The sequence below is a fragment of the Molossus molossus genome, unplaced genomic scaffold (assembly GCF_014108415.1).
Source record: "Molossus molossus isolate mMolMol1 unplaced genomic scaffold, mMolMol1.p scaffold_m16_p_8, whole genome shotgun sequence".
Lineage (NCBI taxonomy): Eukaryota > Metazoa > Chordata > Mammalia > Chiroptera > Molossidae > Molossus > Molossus molossus.
In genome coordinates, this window is record NW_023425402.1 from 13,835,894 (window position 1) to 13,858,367 (window position 22,474).

The 22,474-nt window shown below is 49.7% G+C and overlaps 1 protein-coding gene, 1 non-coding gene and 1 pseudogene across 2 annotated transcripts; 2 read left to right on the forward strand and 1 right to left on the reverse strand.

The window, feature by feature from the left end:
- On the reverse strand, positions 1 to 17,420 carry PRPH2 (peripherin 2). Its single transcript, XM_036248841.1, has 3 exons — positions 16,565 to 17,420; positions 3,902 to 4,148; positions 1 to 392 (listed from the first exon to the last, which is right to left on the reverse strand). The coding sequence occupies exons 1-3, from the start codon at positions 17,143 to 17,145 to the stop codon at positions 180 to 182; spliced, it is 1,041 nt and encodes a 346-aa protein (XP_036104734.1). The 5' UTR covers positions 17,146 to 17,420; the 3' UTR covers positions 1 to 179.
- LOC118622086 lies at positions 7,796 to 7,899 on the forward strand. The gene has a single exon (XR_004957917.1). It is a non-coding gene; the product is annotated as a U6 spliceosomal RNA (small nuclear RNA).
- A 2,659-nt stretch (positions 17,421 to 20,079) lies between the features above and the next one.
- LOC118621370 lies at positions 20,080 to 21,877 on the forward strand (annotated as a pseudogene).
- Positions 21,878 to 22,474: the final 597 nt, after the last annotated feature.

Consider the following 22,474-nt stretch of genomic DNA (forward strand, 5'->3'; position numbering starts at 1 on the left):
AGTCCGTCAACAAATGTTTGCCAAATGCTTTCAGGAACCCTAAACTTTCAATCCCACCATCAAGGAGAGTCTCTGTGAAATGGCCACCCTCCTTGGGAGACTCAGATTGGCCAAGGAGGGGTATCCGCATTTCTTGGAGTCCACTACTCAGTGCTGGGGAGGGAGAGGACCTGGGGCCCTCAGCCAGCCTCGGGGGCCTGGCCTGTGTCTGCGCCTTCGGCTTCCACCTGGTTGCTCTTGCCCAGCGTTTTCACGCTCTCCAGAAAGGCCTTCCAGGTCTCCGGCACGCTCTTCTCCAGCAGCCAGCCCTCACTCTCGCCCTCTGCTTCTTCGGGGTCGGACACGCTCTCCAGTGCAGTGTGTAGGTAGCGCAGGCCAATCGTGACGGTCACCTGGTGGGGGGAGAGGAGACTTAGAGATCTGAAACAAGTAGCAGGGGGTCGTGGCTGCTGGGAAGCCGTGGGAGCCACTGGTCTGTCATGGAGGCGGCTCTGATGAGCCTGATTGGTGAGGGCCTCCCTACCCCAGCCTGGCCCGGGCACTCAAGATACCTGCCCCTGTCCAGCCTCCTCTGCCCGCCTCTCCCTTACTGGCCACCCTGTGCTTCTTGGGATCCCATTGCACCCCAGCCATTCTCTTCCCCATTCTGTGCCATTTGCTGGTTTTTTGGTTTTTTTTAATCCTCACCTGAGGATATTTTTCTGTTTATCTTCAGATAGAGCAGGAAGGAGAGAGGGAGGAAGAGAGGGAGAAATATCGATGTGAGAGAGACGCATCTACTGGTTGCCTCCTGTACCACCCCAGCCCCGGCTGAGGATGTGCTCTTGGCCAGAATCGAACCTGGGACTCTTTGGTCCGTGAGCCGAGTTCTAACCACTGAACCAAACCGGTCAGGGCCATTTGCTGTTTTCTATGCCTAGAACATTGTTCCTCTCCACATTCACCTGTTAGTTCAGCTTCAGCCCTCTGCATGTGTCCCTGCTCCTCATTCTCCCTCCCCTTCCTCTCGGGCCTCTCCTGCCCTGGGGGCAGGCTCCTTCTCCCTGCCCCGCTCCCAGTTCCTAGCACATGCTTGGCACATACTGGGTATTCAGTACTGTTTACTAGAAGGAACTAAAAAGTGACGTCCTTTTCTGAAAACAGTATGCTATGTGGTTTCCTCTACTTCTGTTATCTTCTGTTATGTGGGGTGAGCGGGTGATTTGTTTGGATTTGTTCACTGGCAGTCACTGGGCAGACACTGGCACCAAAATGCCTGGGTTCAGATCCCAACTCGCACGTAGCCAGCCATGTGACAAGGAAACCTCTGTCTGCTCTTCTGGTTTGCGGATTTCCAGGTGAAGTGTCGCCTGCCCGGTGTGTGCTGATATTTCAGTGTGTAGAACGTGGCACCTGGTGCAGTGAGGATGCATAGGAGTGCCAGCTGTACTCAGTTACTAGTCAGCACGGTGAGTATGTTTTCAGTCGTCTAGTAATGTACCGTTCGCCATCTCTCCACCAAGTCCTGTTCGCTCTCTTACACGTTTACTTTTAGGTTGTGGCCAGCTCTGTGAGAGGGCGAGGCCTGCTGATGGAGAACGGCCGCCCCCTGAGGACAGGGTGCCCCGATCCATCTGTTCACCCAGTATCCCAGCCCCTAGCGCAGCACTGGCTGAGGAGAGGGCCCCAGTAAATATCTGTTGAATAAATGCTCTGGGGCAGTGATTTTCAGCCAGTGAGCCACAAGGGCTTTCACAACATGCAGTACCTGACTGTTTAGTCAGGGGCACTGACCTCTTTTCCCTTAGACTGTCGAATTTAAAATGCCAACAGCCAACACTACAACAACCATGTGGTGTGAATGAATCAAAATTATACCTATTTTTGTGTGTGTAAGATCAGCAAAAAATATGTTTTTGATGTTTATATTTTGTTAATCCTTACCCGAGAATATTTTTCTATTAATTTTTAGGTAGAGTGTAAGGGAGGGAGGGAGAGAGGGAAGGATAGTGAGAAACACCGATGTGCATCAATTGATTGCCTCCCACACGATTCCAGACGGACCGGGGATCGAGCCTACAACCCAGTACAACCCAGACTGGAAATAGAACCTGTGACCCTTTGGTCCTCGGGGCAACGCTCTAACCGCTGAGCCAAACTGGCCAGGGCTGTGCCGGAGACTTGTAATTACTAGTTTATGTGCGCCACGAGATGAAAAAGGTTGAAAGTGGCTGCTCTGGGGGCGTTTTATAATTTAATAGATGATGATAACAGTAACTAATAGACTTCAAGGTTTTAATTTTTGTTATTGTCAATTCAAAGTTTAATAGTTTTAACAGTGGAAAGACTCTCCTGGAAGCCCTCCTGGTGGGTATGTACCCACTCTGATCCCCTCCTGCTCTCCTGAAGGAGGCCCACTGCTTCGCTACGAGTTTTGCACTTGGTAATGGTTCCCCCTTAGGTTTATGAGCTAGATGTCATCTCCTAACGGGGTTGTGAAGCCAGGGAGGACAAGGCTCGGGGCAGAATCCTATCTTAGCCCAGCCACCCTCATGCCCATCACAAAGCTCTGCCCACTAAAGGCCTCAAGTAAAAGTCGGGAGCGTTCAAGCTCCCTGTGCACTGCGAGCTGGTTCTCATACAGTATGCAGATTCCTGGAAGGGTGGCTACACTGAGGCAGCCAGTGGAACTCCAGCCTTCTAGCAGGAAGCTTCTCTCCTGGTTCTGCCCACTCATCCCTAAGTCTCTGCCTAAACATTCAGAGAAGCCCTCCCTCCACCCCACCCCACCCCAGGGAGTACAGTCCCTCTAGTGTAGTGTGGTGAGTTAGAAGGGGGGTATCAACCAAGGGCACAGCCACATGAGAATTTCCCTAGCTCTAGGAGAGGGACATACTTGGAGGAACCTTTCAGTGAATTTTCTCTGATGGAAAGTTTCCCCAACTAATGTTTCTGATTTTGTGTGTTTGGAATTTGGAGTCTGGATTTTCTGCTGCCAGCTCAAAGTAGGAGCCCTAGTCATCCTCTGTGCCCCCTTGGTCTACCACTCACTAACGCACGCTCTCGTTCAGCACCCAGGACAGCGCCCAGAGCAAAGTAGCTTTGTGAAATCTCCTCAATGAATGAATTCTGCATTCACGGAGGGTTTGCTACATTCCAAGCTCTAGCTATAGAGAGGAATTAAGCCTTACAGCTGAGATATGATGAAGCTACAAATAATTAGAGTAATAAGTAATTGGTGACCAACGTCTCCAGAGAAGCACGAATCCAAATAGCTCCCATTTATTGAATGCTCACCCACACCTGGTTTCTCCTGTTGCCTCCCAGTGGTCCCAGAGCTGTGCTGTCAGCTCCATATAGTAGAGAGGTTAGGTAACTTTCCAAGACCTCAGACCAAAAAGTGGAGGCACAGGATGAACCTCCAAAACATGCAGAGTGAAAGCAGCCAGACATAAAAGGTCTCCCAGCATATGATTCCATTTCTGTGAAATGCCCAGAAGAGGTACATCCACAAGGACAGACCATTGGGGCTGCCAGGGGCTCAGGGCTGGAGGGTTGGGGAGTGACTGCATAATGCATATGAGGTTTTCTTTGGGGTGATGGAAGTGTTTGGGAACTGGATGGGGGTGTTGGCTGCACAACATTGTGAATGTACTAAGTGCCACTGAATTGCTCACTTCAAAATAGTGAGTTTTATGTTCTATGTATTTCACCTCAATAAATTATTTTTAAACGATAAAACAGAAACAAAAGGAAAGTGGAGGTGTTGGGGTTCGAGCCTTGGCCTTCCTGACTCACAGCCAGGCGGAGGGCTGGTTCCAAGGATGGAGGCATGTGCTCCAGGCCCAGCTCCACCCCTTCAAATCCAGATGGAGCAGGTGGCTCCCTTCCCCCTTCACCCCTTCCCAGGCCAGGAGCCTACTTCAAGGAGCCAGACGAGGAGCGTGACAGCACCCATGGAGTTCATGAGGCTGCTGTAGTAGCTCAGCAGGGCAGCCCTGCAGCCTCGCACCCACAGGTTGAGCTCCTCCGTCTGGTGGTCGTAGCTGTAGTGTGCCGAGTTGTTGGTGAGCTGGTACTGGATGCAGGGCCGCGGAGAGCTGGGGTTGCAGCAGCTGAAGGGGACGCCATCCACCAGGTACCGCCCATCCACGTTGCTCTTGATGCGACTGCAGGAGAAACAGACAGCTTGAGGGGCTTCTGACTTCTCACCAGGTGCCAGTTCCTCCCATCCCCAGCCTACATTATTCATTCACCCATTTATTCGCTCTCTCAATATTTCCTATGCACCAACTATGTGCCAGCCACTGCTCTAGGCACTGAGGGTGGAGCAGTGACCCCGGAGAGTCAATGCCCCTGCCTTCCTGGAGCTTATGTTCTAGGGGGTTAAGATAGATGATAAACCAAGAAGCAAGTAAATAGGGAATGTAGAGGTCATCCAATCCCCCGGGCATGCAACGATTTCTTAGAACCATGGCAGGCTGGTAGGAGCAACAAGACAGGTGGTGACTGAGGAACAGGGCTCTGCCAAGTCTTTTGTGACCATCAGACTTTAGCCCCAGGCCTCGCTCCAGCTTCATCTCCTTCTTTCAGGTCACTGGGGACTAAGACCCCCTCTGGCCAGATCATTTCTTCTCAACAGACATTTCAGGGCCTGTGCTGGGGATGATGCTCGAGACAGGCAGAGTCCGTGCTCTGTTTGCTCACCATTCACGTGAACTCCGTCCAGTTCGGTGGGAGCCCCTTACTCACCTGAGGGATGCAGCCCACTTAACTTCTGCATTTCTATATTTATGTGTATGTTTCGTTAGAGCACACTCTACGTTCAGGTGTGCTCAGAATTCAAAAGGAGGAGACATCTTTATAGTGGAAGGTCCCTCCCCATCAAGCGGCTGGGCATGCTCTACCTAACCTGAGGGAGGATACGCAGGTCCATACATGTCAAAATCTATCAAGCTGCACACTTAAGACTTGCACACCTGACTGTGTGCATGTCATCTTGAGTAAAAAAGGTTTTTGGAAGCCCTGACCGGTTTGGCTCAGCAGTTAGAGCGTTGGCCTGTGGACCAAGGGGGTCCCAGGTTCGATTCCAGCCAAGGGCACGTACCTCGGTTGTGGTTCATCCCTGGCCCTGGTCAGGGTCAGGGTCATGTGGGAGGCAACCAGTCAATATGTCTCTCTCACATCGATGTTTCTCTCTCCCTCCCTCTCTCCCACTCTATCTGAAGATAAGTCGAAAAATATCCTTGGGTGAGGATTTTTAAAAAAGGGTTTTTTCCCTCACCCGAGGATATTTTTCCCATTGATATACAGAGACAGTCAAAGGGAAGGGGGGAGGGAGAGAAAGGGAGAGAAACATCAATGTGAGAGAGACCCAGTCGTGTGAGAGAGACACATTGATTGGTTGCCTCCCACGCCACCCCAATTGGGGCCAGGGATTGAACCTGCAACCCAGGTACATGCCTTTGACTGGGGATCAAACCTGAGACCCTTCAGTCCTTGAGCCACTGCTCTGACTGCTGAGCCAAACAGGCCAGGGCTAAAACATGCTTTTTTAATGGGGAGAAAAGGGGTACTTCTGTAATACTTTCATCAAGAAAATAAATAAATAATAAAAAGAAATGGAAAAAAAAGATTTTTTTTAAAGTTGCACATGAACAATGCATTCCATAACAGTACCAGACTTTTACAACACAAAAATATAAAGCCTGGACGGCCGGTGTGGCTCAGTGGATTGAGCGTGGTCCCATGGACTGAGAGGTCTGGGGTTCAATTCCTGGTCAGGGCACATGCCCAGGTTGTGGGCTCAATCCCCATGGGGGCTGTGCAGGAGGCAGCCGATCGATGTTTCTCTCTCACATCAATGTTTCTATCTCTCTTCTTCTTTCTCTAAAACAATAAAAACATTTTTTTAAAAAAAGAATATAAAGCCTGTAATTGTTTAAAATAGAAATTGTTTTCAACAATGTTCATTGAAATAATAATTATTCTCTTAAAAAAAGATGTTTGCCCTGGCTGTGTAGCTCAGTTGACCGTCCTCTTATGCCAAGGTTGTGGGTTCGATCCCTAGTCAGAGCACATACAAGAATCAACCAATGAATGCGTAACTAAGTGGAATAACAAATCGGTGTTTCTTTCTCTCTCCTCCTTCCTCTCTCTCTAAAGTCACTAAATTAAATAAATATTAAAAATAAAGAAAATATAAATAGATGTTCATATTTAGCTTCTAAATGAAATCTTCATGCATTGAAAAGTCTCCCCTTCATTCTTGTCCTGAGCATCCAGTCCCTCCACTATGGTCAGCTTGTCTGTCCTTCCAGGAAGGCGTCACGCAGCGACAAGCAAACACGGGTTCTATAAATGTTCTTATTCTTCCTGTTTGTTTTTTTTCCCCCAAGTGGCAGCATTATATACATACTATCTTGAACTGTTATTTTCCCCCTTAGTGATGTCTTAGAGATATTTTATCTGTCAGTGGGGAGTGTTCTCGGGTTTTCAGTGAGCTGCACAGTGTCCCCACTGTGCAGATGGATCATGGGGTCCTGTGCAGTTCCCCAGGGTGGACATTGGGATCTCCCAGTCTCCTGTTAATGCAAACATGGATGTGGGTCATCTTGCCTATCATGGATCTTGAGGGTAAATTCCTAGGAGACTTAGGAACTCAGAGGTGGGTCCATCTGTGGTCACACCAGACCCCTTCTGTATTTTCTCTCGGGCTGTGTAGTCACACCCCACCAGCCACGCATGACAGAGAATCTGCCACCATAGCCAAGCCCACACATGTTTGATAGATGATAGATCAATGAAAGCTGATACATGAGAGGTAATATCTTGGGTCCTGGCCAGGTGGCTCAGTTGGTTGGAGCATCATCTTGTACACCAAAATGTTGTGGGTTTGATTCCTAGTCAGGGCACATACCCAAGCTTGTGGGTTCAATCCCCAATTAGGGTGTGTATGAGAGGCAACTGATCAACGTTTCTCTCTCACATAAATGTCTCTCGCTATCTCTAAAAAGCAATAGAAAATATATCCTCAGGTGAGAATTTAAAAAAACAAACAGTATGCCCAGCCGGATTGAGCGTAGTCCCATGGACTGAGAGGTCCGGTTCAATTCCAGGTCAGGGCACATGCTCAGGTTGCGGGCTCAATCCCCATTGGGGGGCGTGCAGGAGGCAGTTGATCGATGTTTCCCTCTCATCAATGTTTCTGTCTCTCCCTTCCTCTCTCTCTATAAAAATCAATAAAAACATACTTTTAAAAAAATAGGATTTTTTTTCTTAAGATTTTTTGCCCCAGCCGGTGTTGCTCAGTGGTTAGAGTATGGGCCCATGCACCAAAAGGTCTCAGGTTCAATTCCTGGTCAAGGGTTGCAGGTTGTTTCTCAGCCCCGACTGGGGTGCATGCAGGAGGCAACCAAGTGATGTCTCACATCAGTGCCCCCCGCCCTGCCTTCCCCTCTTTCCCCTCCTTCCGTCCCTTCTATTCTCTCTAAAAAATCAATGGAGACAATATCCTTGGGTGAGGATTAACAAAACATTTTTAAAAATTTTTTCCTTGAGTGGAAGGGAGAGGGAGAGAGAGAAACATAGATGAGCGTGATACATCAATTGGCTGCCTCCTGCACACCCCGACAGGATCGAGCCCAAACCCTGGGCATGCACCCCAACTGGGGGTCAAATTGGCAACCCTTCGGTGCATGGGATGACAGCAGACCAACTGAGCCACACCAGCCTGGGCTCAGGTTATTTTGATTTCCATTTTCTCATGTGTGTAGTTTAGTACCTATTTCTCAATATGTTGAAGAGCCCTCTGTGGTGCTGGCTTCCGCAGCAGGTACCTAACCCTGGAACCTACAGGGGAGACCAGCATGGCCCCTGTGCAAGGATGACACTCAGGTTCAGGAAGTCGTCCGTACTTGCACTCCATAAAACAAGACTACAAAAATCCATTTGTGATTCCTTTTCAGTGAACCGTCCTTTGCTGTCCAGTATGATTGAGACTGAGAAATCTCCAAACAACATGGCCTCCTCGGTTCCAGAACCATCCCTGCCTGGGTAATGGTGACCATATTTCTACACTGACCTCTGCTCCATGGACAGGACCCGCTGTGGAAGGACCAGGTGGCCCCGGGTACACAGGCGGTCCAGGGACATGAGCAGGTCTGCCTGGGTTTACTCCGGTTCTTCCCTCCACCAGTTCCCTAACCCTCCGGACCTCAGCTCCCTCATCTGCTAAATGGAGGTGACGTAGGGCGTTTGAAGGGATCCGGGTACAAAGGCGCGTAGTAAGCGTGGCTGTGGCCGGGGCTGGGCGGGTGTAGAGCAGGAGCCCTCCCGCACTGCCGGCGGGGAGCCGGAGCCGTGTGACTGCGGCACACCACAGTGCTGGGACAGGCCCTTTTAGGGGTGGCATGGGCTCTGCCAGCTGCGAGAAAGCTGTGAGCACCTTCTGCGACAGCAGGGACCCCACCAGCCGCGGTGGGGACTGGTGGGCGTCTGCGGGCCCACAGCGGCTGCTGCAGCAGTTCTCACGCAACCCTGCTGACTGCACGCCAGCGGCCCCACCCCAAGGCCAGCCCCAGCACCCCAACTGGGGCACCCCGCCTCCAACGTTCGTCCCTCTCCCTGACCTGTGGCTGCCCTGAGCCCGCTCCCAGCAGCACAGTGCCCCACCTGGGCCGTCCCCAGTGTCTGGAAAGAGCCAGCCTGCAGTCCCAACTGCGCTTGTGAGCAGATCTCACACTTGGAGCAGCATTGGACTCATCTCCCCAGAACTGTGAGGTGGGGGTAACCACACCCCCTGTTGGGATGTGGGAGGTCTATTTGTTATTTTTTTATTCCTCACCCGAGGATACTTTTCTATTTATCATGAGATAGAGTGGGAGGAAGGGAGAGAGAGAGACAGAAACATCAATGTGATAGAGCCACATCAACTGGTTGCCTCCTGCATGACCCAACCAGGGCCCAGGACAAACCTCAATCAGGGTACGTGCCCTTCAACCAGAATTGAACCCCGAGACTGATTGAGGGCCAACGCTCAGTAACCACTGAGCCAAACTGTCCAGGGCCGGATATGGGAGGTTTAAATGAGACTGTGCAAGGGGGCTTGACCCAGGCCCTCAGAGAATGGTGGCCCCTCCCCATGCAGGGCCATCTCCATGGGACCTTGCAAACCACCGGGTTGTTCTGCAGAGGAGGAAGTGGGCCCAGGGCAGGGCCTGCCCAAAGCCACACAGGAAGTGGAAAGCCTGCAGACCTGCCTCATGTGTCTGAAGTGAGGGTCAGGCCTGCAGTTCTGTGGGCTGAGGCCAGCAGAGGCTCCGAGCTGCCTTCAGTCTGCAGGCTGGCCTTTTGGACAGCCACCATCTCCCCCTCACCTTGCCGACCCCCGTGCAGAAGCCACCCTTCTGGTCTCTACAGGGAAGGCTGTGTCTCCCCTCAGCCTGGGACTCCCTAGCGCAGGCCTGGTTTGGAGGTTGGGGCTTCCCTGGGGCCCCGGCCTGGGGCCTCTTGGGGTCACACCTCTGAAACTAGCCCTCCGTCTTCCCAGAAGCATTGTCTTGGTTATTCAGTGCTCGCCCTGGGTCCAACCACAGATTAAGGACCTGCTCACCCTCTTAAGACAAAGCCAGGCAGAGATTGCTGCTTAGTAGGAAGCTGGCTATTTATATCAGAGTGTTTCCCAGGCTGCAAGCTTCGCTCTGCTCAGGGCTCAGTGCTCATAAGGGTCTTGATAAGGCTTGTGTTCCAGCCCACAACTGAGACAAGCTACACATGACTCAGGAAAATCACATCAGAGTTTCCCTGGAAAAACCAACATTAGTCAGTCAGTGCATAAGTAGAGCAATAAGGAAAGCCACATGGAAATGAGGGAGGGGGAGAGGGAGGCAGGAGTGTAACTGCTGAGTCAAACCCAGGGAACGCTGGCTGCACCACAGCCCCGGAACCTTGGCAACGGGGCCTCTGAGAGCCTCGGTCTTCCCGTCTGAGAAATGGCAATATAAGTACCTGAGGGCTGTGGTGGAGATTAAACGAAATGATACATAGAGCACCTGGCATACGGCAAGTGCAGTGTTAGTATTTATTTTTTGCGTAGTCAAAGGATATAAGGTCCTTCAGGTGGTGGTGGTGGGGGCTCATAAGAAGGGAGAGACACAGCCTGTCTGAGGGGAGCCGAATAGCCCAGTTTCTCCAAGATACACATGGTATAAAAAAAGGTAACAATCGCCCGGCCAGTGTGGTTCAGTGGTTGGGCGTCGACCCATGCACCAAGAGGTCGCAGTTCGATTCCCGGTCAGGGCACATGCCCAGGTTGTGAGCCTGATCCCCAGTGGGGGCATGCAGGAGGCAGCCAGTCAATGTTCTCTCTCATCGATGTTTCTATCTCTCTCTCCCTCTCCCTTTCTCTCTCTCTAAAATAAATTTTAAAATAATTTTTTTAAAGGTAAATATCACCCTGTTCAGTGGTTAGAGCATCATTCTGTGCACCAGAAGGTCCCAGTTTGATTCATGGTCAAGGGCACCTCCCTGGGTTGTAAGTTTTATCCCTGGTCCAGGCGTGTGCAGAAGGCAACCAATTGATGTTTCTCTCTCACATTGATGTTTCTTTCTCTCCCTCTCCTTCTCTAAAATCAATAAAAATACTTTTTAATAAAAATTTTTTAAGGTAACTTATGGAGAAGAGACTTAGGAGAAGCAACCACATACAGAGCATGAGCCCAGTTTGGATCTTGATTTGAACAAACCAACTGGAAAAGATATTCTGAAACAATTAGAATATTGAATAGGGCCTGGGTATTAGATGATATTAATGTTAATTTTGTTTTGATGATTAACACTGTACTCATGTTAAACAAAAACAAAAAGACACACACCCACAAATACCCCTGTCCTTATGAAATGCCTCCTGACGTATTTTCAGGTGAAGGGAATCGATGCCCAGGATTTGCATTGGTGAAACAAGAAAGGCAAAGTGATTGTGGAAGCTCGCTAATGGGTACACGGGTATTCATTATAATCGCTCTATTTTTGTGAATGCTTGAAATTTTCTGTAATAAAAATTGGAAATGTAGCCCTGGCCGGTTTGGCTCAGCAGTTAGAGCACCAGCCTGCGGAATCCCAGGTTTGATTCCCGGTCAGGGCACGTGCCTGGATTGCACGTTCAATCCCCAGCACCAGCAGAGGTCGTGCCGGAGGCAACTAGTCAGCGTGTCTCTCGCATCACTATTTCTCTCTCTCCCCCTCTCTCTCTCTCTTCCCTTCCCTCTTTCCACTCTGTCTAAAGAGTCAATGGCAAAATATCCTCGGGTAAGGATTAACAAAAAATTGAAAATGTAAAAAAATAAAAGCACTGGTCAAGAGCTACAAGTCCTTCCCCAGAGACCTTGCTCTGAAGACTGGGAGTTGCTGAGGGAGGCTGCGTTCTGGGACTCAGCTCTTCCCTCCGAGGGCCTCCCCCAGTTATAACAGAGTGTCTGCCCTGCCCCCGCCAAGCTGGGGAGCGGGGGAGAAGGTAAACACAGAAGGGAGGTTAGAGCACAGCCCCAGGTGCAGAAGCCTGTTTCTGTTCTCTGGGGGCTGCCTCCTGCTCATCCGAGACCCTGGCACGAAGCACTGGAATCCAACCACAACCCCAGGTGTTATTAGGAGCCTGTAGTGTCTCTGCCAACGCTGTCCACTGCCCCTCGGAGGAGGAAGTGGAGAAGGAACAAGGCAGAGAAAGACAGAGGGAGGGAGGGCGATGAGGCACCGTCCCCACCCTGCCCCCAAAGTGGCCCGGAGAATCCCAGGCTCAGGCAGTCTGATTTACCACCGAGTGTGCACAAGGTGCACCCTAACATCCCTGGAGAGCAGGCACAGGAGGACAGAAGAGCAGGAATACCCCTGGCACTCCGCACGGTGGGCTTTGTGCTCAGACCTACCGAGGAGTGAAGTCCGACACGCTGCATGGTGAACTCTGAGAGCATCACGCCCAGGGGGGAAAGCCAGACCCAAAGGACAAGAAGTACCTGATCCCATTCAAAGGGGGGGTCCAGAACAGGAAAGGCCACGGGGGCAGGAAGTAGATTAGAGGCTCCAAGGGATGGGTCAGGGGAGGCTGGGAGTGAAGGTGAAGACTGGGCTTCTCTTCGAAGTGATGGGAATGTTCTGAAACTGACTGGGATTGGCTGCACAACTCTGCGGATGTGCCAGAAACGACCCAGGTGCCCGCTTCAAATGGGCGAGGTGTATGTTACGTGAATTATATCTCAATAAAGCTTTTGTTTAATTTATTGGTTTTAGAGAGAGGAAGGAAGAGGGAAACACTGATTTGTTGTTCCACTGATGTGTGCATTCATTAGTTGCTTCTTGTATATGCCTTGACCAGGGATGGAACCCACAGCCTTGGTGTATCTGGACAATGCTCTAACCAGCTGGGCTACCTGGCCAGGGCAACAAAACTGTTTTTTGGGTTTTTTTTTCCTTTTTTTTTTTTCTTAATTTGCACCTGAGGACACCCCCACAGTCACCAGACAGTGCAAGAGGGAGATAGGGAGAAAAAGAGAGAGAAACATCAAAGTGAAAGAGACACATTGAGTGGCCGCCTCCCACAGGACCCCAACCGGGGCGGGGACAAACTGCAACCATGGCACGCACTCCCCCATGGGATCCGAACCCAGGTCTCCAGACCGTGGGCTGAAGCTCCAACTGCTGAGCCAAACCGACCAGGGCTGTTTTTTGTTTTTTAATGCTACCCACCCTCACCCCCGCCCCCTTCTTGCTGTGAGGTGTTAGGCATGTCTCTTAATCTCTGAGACTCAGATTTCTCATCTATAAAATAGAGATTACAACTCACGCCCGGAGAGGTTTTATACAGAATAAATGAGGCCATTTTTCCCTCCCAAACTATCTGGCAACATAGTGCTGGGCAGGCTGGATGTGAAGGGCCCCCACAGGGCTACTTGCCTGGGACGGGGAGAGGGAGGTGGGGCAAAAAGCTTGTACATTCCTGCAAAAAGTCTCTAATTGTTCCTACCTGATCTCATCGTTTAGATTGGGGCCTTTAGGAAATAGTCCTTCATCTTCAAGATTCCCTGAGAAATCTCCAAAAACCAGCCAACCCTACCGTCCTGCCCCCCCCCCCCCCCATGCTTGCTGAGGTCGGGAGCTCCGTGGAGGGGAACCCGTGCAGGATTGGAGAAGGAACCCAGCTGCTCCTCCCGGGAACTGGACAGGAAACGCTGGGGGTGCACCTCACCTTTCTCTAGCCTAGACCAATGAGCGGTACATAGCCCCGAAAGGAGAGAGGTGCTCCAGGGCCAGCAGACACGACCGGATCACAGGCACTGGACGCTGCCCACGCCCAATACCCGTGTCGCTGGAGGATCGTGATGTACTCTTCCAGACTTCCTACCCTTTGAACTCACTGCTCCTGGGATTACCTCCCAGTCCTGAGGGTCAAGGCTTTTGCTGGCTCGTGCAAATTTGGTAGGGAAGGGAAAAGGAGAATTCCTTTTTAAAAAGATCTTGGTGGTCCTGGCCAGTGTGTGTCAGTGGGTTGGAGCGTCATCCCGTACACATTCAGCTCCCGGTCAGGGCACATCCATCTCCAGTTAGGGCTTGTGTGGGAGGCAACTGATCTCTTTCTCCCCTCTTCTTTCTCTCTCTAAATTAAATAGAGCTGGAAAGATCGCAGTAAAGATACCACTGCCCCCTCGCCCTGCTCCCCCCCACCCCCGCTCTCTGCCTCTGCTGCCTCAGAACTCCAGCCCAGAGGATGCTGCTGAGAAAGGCCAGAAGAAAGGTAAATGCTGACCACTTCTCAGCGTTTGGGTATCTCAAAAAAATAAATGCACTTTCTATTTTGAGAGCTAGCTTTGTCAGGGAAACTTAATAATCCTCCTAAGTGAAGCAGTCAAGATGTGAACAGAAACACTTGTTGGTGTTCCAGCAGGGGAAGTGAAAAGGGCCATGTTCCAATGCTCTTCATTCATTCATTCCCTCGTTCCTTCTTCCACGACAGGTAAGGGCTGGGCCGTGCTGGGCCTCGGGGAGCTTCGCTGCGCTCACAGGTATTGTTCCCGGATCACTGATTATAAAGTTCGTGGGAAATGATGACGCAGTCCTCTCTGTCACAGTGACCCTGTCAGGCTGTGCCCTTGGCAGCACAGGGGTGGGACTGTCATTGGAGGTTTCAGAAAGGAGAAGAAAGGATTTCAGTTCTAAGTTCCATTTCTAGAAATTTAGCCTCCAGGATGTGGGAGAGAAACAGAGACAGAGAGAAGGCAAAACCTCAAAGAGGCCCATTCAGTGCTATTTATAACAGGAATAAATAAGGACACCTCAATGCCTGCCTACGTGTGTCTGCTCGTTCAGTGGAATATTATGCAACCTTTAATCATAATCTTTTTAGATAAATACTGTATGATTCCACCTATATGTGAAATCTTAAAAACCAGAATGCATAGAACAGACAGAATGGCAGTTGCCAGGGGCCAGGGGAAATGGAAGATTTTGGCCAAAGGGCACCAAATTCTGGGGATTAATGGACAGCATAGTGACTGTAGTTAACAGTACTGTGTAATATACTAGAAAGTTGCACACACACAAAAAAAAATGTTAAGAGAGTACATCTTAAATGTCCTCACTACAAAAAAGAAATGGTAATTATATGATATGATGAAGGTGTCAGCTAAGGCTATGTGGTAATCATTTTGGAATATATAAATATATCAAACCAACACAATGTACACCTTAAACTTACACAATGTTATTTGTTAATTATATGTTGATGCTGGGGGAGGGGTGATCGTTTTGAACATTATGCAAAGATTATACTATTAAATTGCAAAATGGCGCACTCGGTTGTAACTATACCGTGGATACACTAACATTATGTAGACGTTAATGAGACTAGAATGAAATGTGAAAAAAAATTAAAGCCAGTGATGCTTAGTTATGGATGAGAATCTGATTTGAATTTCTTTTCCTGTTTTTGTTTCTCTTAATGTTGTCCCCATATTTTTTGTGTAACAGGGATATTTTTCCTAAATCTAAAGTCGGTATGTGGCATTGAGCATAAGATTTGCCTGAAAATTTGGACATGCTGACCACTGGGAGCGGAACAACCTGGAGAATCTCTGTCCTCTGGGACAAGAGGGGATTTGGGGATTACGGAGATTTTAACGTCTCTTTAAGGACTGACCCTGTGCGGAGGCAATCAAGGAAAATGACAGGGGAAATGAAAAGCCCCTTGTCTGCCCACCAAGCCTGGTTCTGCCATCAGCATCCTCCTCCCTGCCCTGTCCCTCCGGCTGCCACCTCCTGGTCCTCTTATACAGACCGAGCCTCCCTACGCTGTCCCTGCAGACCTGTCACCTAGGAAGGGCAGAGCAGTGTCAAGTCTCCCCTTGACTAGGGATTTGTCGCAGTAATCCCTCCCCACAGAGAAAATCCCAGCAGTGACCTTCAATCCGACTTCCCTTCTGTCTGAGGTGCAGCCTTCTGGGGTTTGTTAGTGCTGTTGTCTGGGTTTCAACCATGGCCTGCTGCCAATGTGCCCGGCACCCTGTGTGCCAGTCCCTTCGGACTCGCCAGCCTCCCAGAAGCACCAACCTAGATAATCAACTGAACCGCTCGCTCGGCTAGGGAACAGGGAGAGTTGGACAGAAAGAAGAGGCTCGGGGCAGGCTGCCTGTCCCTGGAAATGACTGGAGACCCGGGAGGGGGCGTACCGGGAGAGCGGGAGGGGGCGTACTGGGAGAGCGGGAGGGGGCGTACCGGGAGACCCGGGACGGGGCGTACCGGGAGAGCGGGATGCTGACTCTCTGCTCAAAGGGCAGGGTTCTCTTCCTCACCAACACCTCCTGACATCCCACCTCAGGGGGTTATGTTTACACATGCCAATCCTTTAGAAACACTTAATCGTGTTGCACTGCTATGATTTAAGAAGTAAACATTTAATGAGTACCTGCTGTATGCCTGGCTCTAGACAAAGCTAGGAGGTGACCTCCAAGATTATTCCAGTGTCTTTACTTAAAAGTTGGGCCATCAAGGGCCCAGCGGGCAAGTGACTTCCCCATGGTCACCATTAACAGCAGAGCCAAAACCACAGCCTAGTCTCCTGGCTGCCCTGTCTTCTGCTCTGTCCAGCACACCCAAGGACAAACACTGAGAGTAGATGCTCAGGATCCAAAGGCGGGAAAACAAAGGAATTAACCAGGAAATGGGAGCTTCCTGTACTCTGAGTGAGTGAGCAAGTCGGCAGATACCATCTCAGCCTGTGTGTTCTACACGAATACAGAACTTCTGCTGAACGAAGCAGACACACTCCTGGCTGGGCCTTCCTCCCTGGGGACTCCTGTCGCAGAAGCTTATGTAACTTGACACCTTCCTCCCAGCACAGCCAAGCATTAGGTTGAGCCCAATGAAGTTGCCATCACTATAGGTCAAATGTTAGAACATCAGCAATGCCACGAGGTCCAACCAAATGCAGCCTCACATGCACAGTAACAAGCTGTGCACAGAGACCACCCAAAGGGGAGGGAAAGACACTGGGCTCCCACGTCCCCCTATAGCTCCCACCCTGGCACTGGGGGCCACTCACTCTTTGACTTCTTTGGAGGAGAAGTCCAGGTAGCGGTTACTGATCCACTGAATCTCAAACCAGTCCCGAAAGCCGTTGTTGCCGCAGCACTTGAACTCGATCTGCAGCATGTCGATGGTCTTCTTCATGAAGCACCTGCCGGGCGTGTCTGTGTCCCGGTAGTACTTCATGCCGCTCTTGAGCCCGTGCGCCAGGGTGCTCTCCAGGGAGCCCCGCAGGAGGAAGCAGCCGAGGGCCACCAGGAAGAGGACAGCGTTGACGAGGACGCAGGCGGCCAGGTATGGCTTCACCCAGGGCTTCCACTTGGCATACTTGGCAGGGTCCAGGGCATCATAACAGATCTTGCCAGCCAGAGAGTTGATGACACAGGACAGCACTCCCATCCCTATCAAGGAGTTGGGCACAAAGTGGCTCTCTGAACTGTCCATCACGTCGCTCCTCTTCCGGAGTTCGATCTTCAGGAACAGCCCTAGGCTGAAGGTGACGATGCCAGCCAACACGCAGAGCCAGTTCATGAGCCAGAGCCCTTGGGCCAACTTGACCCGCTTCTTCTGGTCAAACTTGATTTTCAGCAGCGCCATGTTTGCAGGTGCGGTCTGGGCAGCCTCCCACAGCGCGGCTCCCACTCGGGACCTTGATGAGCCCGGGGCCTGACGACTCAGGGCCTCGGAAAGGGTGCAGACAATCCAAGCTGCAGGGAGCTGCTCTGGGGGTGGCCCATGTTGACGCCCCCTAGCCTGAGACCCCCGTTAGCTCAGTAGGCACAGCTCTCGAAGGGGCCAGTCCTCAGTGTCGTTTCTGCAGCTCCCTTCCCAGCCAAGAAGGGACAGCCTGAACGCTGCAGATTAGAAGTGGGATCCACACGACATCTTGCTAAGCTCCTTAGCCAGGGTCATCCCATTAGATAAAGCTGTGCCAGTTTCTAAACATGCCTGAAAGGAGCCTTCACGGACACCCTGGAGCAGAGAACTCTGGGTTCAGCTGGGAGAATCAGGAGGAATGGGCTTGATCTGAGGTCTGGCTCGGATCACATCTCCCCAGAAGCACATTTCCAGGCCAAGCTCCTTCAAAATTTAAAACTTTCTGTGGAGCCCTGGCCGGTTTGGCTCAGCGGTTAGAGCGTCAGCCTGCGGTCCTGAGAGACCCGGGTTCGGTTCCCGCTAAGGGCGCGTACCTCCGTTGCAGTTTGTCCCCGGCCCTGGTGGGTTGTGCGGGTGGCAGCCACTCGATGTGTCCCTTTCACATCGATGTTTCTCTCTCTCTCTCTGTTCCTCTCTCTCCCTCCCACTCTACCTGAACAAAAAATGGAAAAATGTCCTCGGGTGAGGATTAAAACTTTCTGTGGACAAAAGACCATAATTCAAAAATGACAGATTATGAGAAAGTATTTGCAACATGTAAAAAAAAAAAAGAATAAGCAGGTTTTTAAAACTTCCACAGGCCAAGGACAGAACAAGTGATTTATAATAAGGAAACATGAGGCCATGGCTGAGTAGCTCATCTGGTTAGAGCATCATACTGATAAGCCAAGGTTGTAGGTTCAATCCCCGGTCAGAGCACATAAAAGAATTGACCAGGCCCTTGCCCGTTTGGCTCAGCGGTTAGAGCGTTGGCCTGCGGTCCGGAGAGACCCGGGTTCAGTTCCCGCTAAGGGCATGTACCTCGGTTGCAGTTTGTCCCCGGCCCCGGTTGGGGTCATGTGGGTGGCAGCCACTCAATGTGTCTCACATCAATGTTTCTCTCTCTCTTTCTCCCTCTGTCCCTCCCGCTCTATCTCAAGATAAATGCAAAAATGTCCTCAGGTGAAGATAAAAAATAAAAAGAAAATAGTAATAATAATAATAAAATAGCCCTGGCCAGTTTTGCTCAGTGGTTAGAGCATCGGCCCGCAGACCTAAAAGTCCTGAGTTCAGTTCCCGCTGGGGGCATGTACCTCAATTGCAGTTTGTCCCTGGCCCCAGTTGGGGTTGGGTGGGTGGCAACCAGTGGATGTGTCTCTCTCACATCGATGTTTCTCTTTCTCCCTCTCCCTCCTGTTCTTTCTGAAGATAAAATGCAAAAATATCCTCAGGTGAGGATAAAAAAAAAAAAAGAAAATATCAAGCTGGAGTCATCAGATTGAACATTTGTCGAAACTCTTTACCAAATAGTGAAAACAAAGGTACTATAAAGGTACATACTCTTGATGAGTCTGTACATTTTTTTATTATATTAATTAATAAACTTTATTTCTTGACCTGGCTGGTGTGGCTCAGTTGGTTGAGCATTGTCCTGTGCACTGAAAGGTTGCTGGTTCAGTTCCCAGTCAGGGCACATGCCGGGGTTTCAGGCTCCATCCCCAGTAGAGAGCAAGGCAGCCAAACCAATGTTCCACTTCCACATCAGTGTTTCTCTCTCACCCTCTCCTTCCTCTCTCTCTAAACATCAATAAAAATAACAGTAGAACAAACTTTAACATCTGTTTTATTAATTAACAAAAATTAATAAAAAATAAAATAAAAAATAAACTTTATTTCTTAAAGCAGCTTTAGAATTACAAAAAAACTGAACAGCAAGTACACAGTTCCCATATACTCCTTTTCTCCAACCAGTTTTCCTTATCGGATGGTGGTGGGGTACATTCGTTACAATTGATGAACCAGTACTGCTATCTCATTATCATTATAACTAAAGCCCATAGTTCACATTAGGGTTAACTCTTTGTGTTATACGGTTCTATGGGTTTTGCCAAATGCATAATTTTATGTATCCACCATATTATACAGTATCATACAGAATAGTTTCACCGATCTAATAATAATCCCTGTGTTCCACCTACTCATTCCTCCTCCTCTCCCTGCCCAATCCCAGGCATCCACTCTCTCTCTCCCTTTGCCTTTTCCAGGATGTCCTATAGTTAAGATCATAAGGTTTATTTCTTTTCCTTAGTTGTATGCACGTAATGGTTCTCCATGGCTTTCTGTGGCTTCATAGCTCATTTCTGTTTTTCACCGAAAAGTGTTTCGTTATATGGGTGTACACTCTCAATTTACCCATTCACCTAGTCAAGTGCATCTCGGTTTGCTTCCACTTTTGGGCAATTATAAATAAATCTGCTACAAATATTTGCATGCAGATTTTTGTGTGAATTACCTAAGAATATAATTGCTGGATTATATGGTAAGACTGTGTTTAGCTTAGTAAGAAAATACCAAACTGTTTTCCAAAGTGACTCTCCTACTTTGCAGTTCCAGAGGCAATGAATGAGAGTTCCTCTTGCTCTGTACCTTCGCTGGCATTTGGTGTTGCCAGCGTTCGGTATTTTAGCCGCTTTAATAGGTGTGTAGTAGTATCCCATTGTCGCTTTAATTTGCATTTTTCTGATGCTATATGATGTGGAGCATCTTTTCGTGAGCTTATTTGCCATCTGCATATTTTTCTTGGTGAGGTGTCTGTCCAGCACTTTTGCCACTTTTTAATTAGATTTGGTACTTTTATAGTTTTGGGGGGAGAATAACGTATCTATCGCTATTAAAATGTTAAATGCACATTCCCGCTGCCGCTGCTCCGCTCACTCCGGCTGCGTCGCCGACACTCTGGGACTCGCCCTTGGGGATAGTCTGTTGGAAGCAAATGGCACTTTTTCCTTAAACCTTTTGAAAAAGCTTGCTGAAGACAACTTGAAAAATGTGCTTTCTCGCCCATGAGCATCTCCTCTGCCCTGGCCACGGTCCTCATGGGGCAAAGGGGAACACCACAGCCCAGATGGCCCAGGCACACTCTTTTTTTTTCTTAATTTTTTTCTTTATTGATTTTAGAGAGAGAGGGAGAGAGATAGAAACATCGATTAGCTGCCTTCTGCATGCCCCCCGCCCCGGGGATTTGGCCCACAACCTGGGCATGTGCCCTGAGTAGGAATCAAACTGGTGACCTCTTGGTGCATAGGTTGATGCTCAACCACTGAGCCACACCGGCTGGGCCCAGGCACTTTCTTTAAATAAAAGTGGTGGTGGAGCCCTGGCCGGTTTTTCTCAGTGGTTAGAGTGTCGGCCTGTGGTCCAGAGAGACCTGGGTTCGGTTCCCACTAAGGGCACGTACCTCCGTTGCAGTTTGTTTCTGGCCCTGGTTGGTCGTGCGGGTGGCAGCCACTCGATGTGTCCTTTTCACGTCGATGTTTCTCACTCTCTCTCTTCCTCTCTCTCCCTCCCACTCTACCTGAACAAAAAATGGAAAAATGTCCTCTGGTGAGGATAAAATAAATAAATAAAGCAAGCAAGCAAGCAAGCAAGCAAGCAAGAAAGAAAGAAAGAAAGAAAGAAAGAAAGAAAGAAAGAAAGAAAGAAAGAAAGAGAGGTGGTGGAGGCGAAGATGTCCACAGGGCTTCCGATCGCTTCTCCCCGAAGTTAACAGGACTGGCACAAAGAACTCGCTTAGAACTGCCAACAGGTTCTTTAGGAAAAAGTCTTATGATTTCAACTCATCTTCCAAAGATTTCTGCTGCAAATTCACCAAGCGGAGATGGAAGGGCTCAACTTCTTCGGAGCTGCAGAGGAGGCCAGAAAACACATCAGCCTGGGTAGCTAACAGGACAGAGGGTAAAATTACAGAATTGCTGTCTTCAAATTTAGTTAATCAAGTTGCTTGTCTGGGTCTCGTGAATACCATATACTTCAAAGGAACTTGGACAATCAGGTCAACAAACAGCAGAGCAAGGAAAGACCATTTAAAGTCAACAAGAAGGAGAAGAAATCTGTGCAAACGATGTGCAAGAAATCTACCTTTAATATGACCTACACAGGAGGAATATTCACCAAAACCCTCGTGCTGCCTGTCAGCAAAGAGCTGAATGTGATCATCGTGGTTTCTGATGAAATGTCGACCTGGAAATGGGGGGACAGAAACTTACTTGTGAGAAATTCATGGGATGGACCAGGCCAGATGCAATGGGTGAGGCAGAGGTGGAGGTGCTCCTCCCTAGATTTAAACGGAGGAGAATCACAACGTGAAGGACGTCCTGCGCTCTCTGGGCATGACCAATGCCTTTGCGCAAGACAGGGTGGACTTTTCTGGAATGCTGCCTGGGAGAGACCTGTTTCTCTCCAAGGTCATGCGCGAGCCCTTTGCGGAGGTCAACGAGGAAGGCACGGAGGCCGAAGCTGCCACTGCTGCCAGAGTGATGCTTCGATGTGCAAGAGTCACCCCCAGGATCTGTGCTGAGCACCCCCTCTTTTCTTTATTCAGCATAGCAAAGCCAATGGTACTCTGTTCTGTGGCCGCTCTCCTCCCCTCAAAGAAATGGTCAGCACCCACAGCCCTTCTCCTGTCCCCTGCTGACCCGCCCCTCTGCTGACACTTCAGTGTGCCTGAAGTCCGAAGGAAGCTTTGCTGACCATCCAAAGATAAAAGGCCTCATTTCAAGGACCCACATTCAGAAAAATAAATAAATAAAAAGTAAAAAATGAAATGCACATTGCCAGTGATTCAGCAGTCCCGCTTCTCAGAATAGCTCGTGCACAGGCACACGGAGTTTTTTTAAAATATGATTTTATTGATTTTCTTGTTTAGAGAGAAACATCGATGTGAGAGAGAAACATCGATTGACCACCTCCCGCACACACGCTGACTGGGATCGAGCCCACAACCTGGTCATGCGGCCTTACCGGGAATTGAACTGGTGACCCTTCTGTGCGTGGGACGACACCCAACCAGCGGAGCCACACCAGCCAGGGCAGCACAAGGAACTTTAATAACAAACCAATGTTGTCTTCGAATTCCTGTCCACCTAATACCAAAGAATGCTTCATAATTAGAATAAGAGGCCCCTGAGCTCAAGGCAGTAAGTAGGTCAAATCTCCAACCTGGAATCTCCTTTCTTGCCTTATGTGCGTTGGTTCCACTATGTTCAGCCCCTGCACACCCCCCCTTAAGATG

Coding starts and splice junctions, on each gene's coding strand:
- PRPH2 (XM_036248841.1), bottom strand. CDS start 17,145: ATGGCGCTGCTGAAAATCAAGTTTGACCAGAAGAAGCGGGTCAAGTTG. Junction 4,149..16,564: donor TCCTCCAAAGAAGTCAAAGA/GTGAGTGGCCCC, acceptor TTTCTCCTGCAG/TCGCATCAAGAGCAACGTGG. Junction 393..3,901: donor TCCTCGTCTGGCTCCTTGAA/GTAGGCTCCTGG, acceptor TCCCCCCACCAG/GTGACCGTCACGATTGGCCT.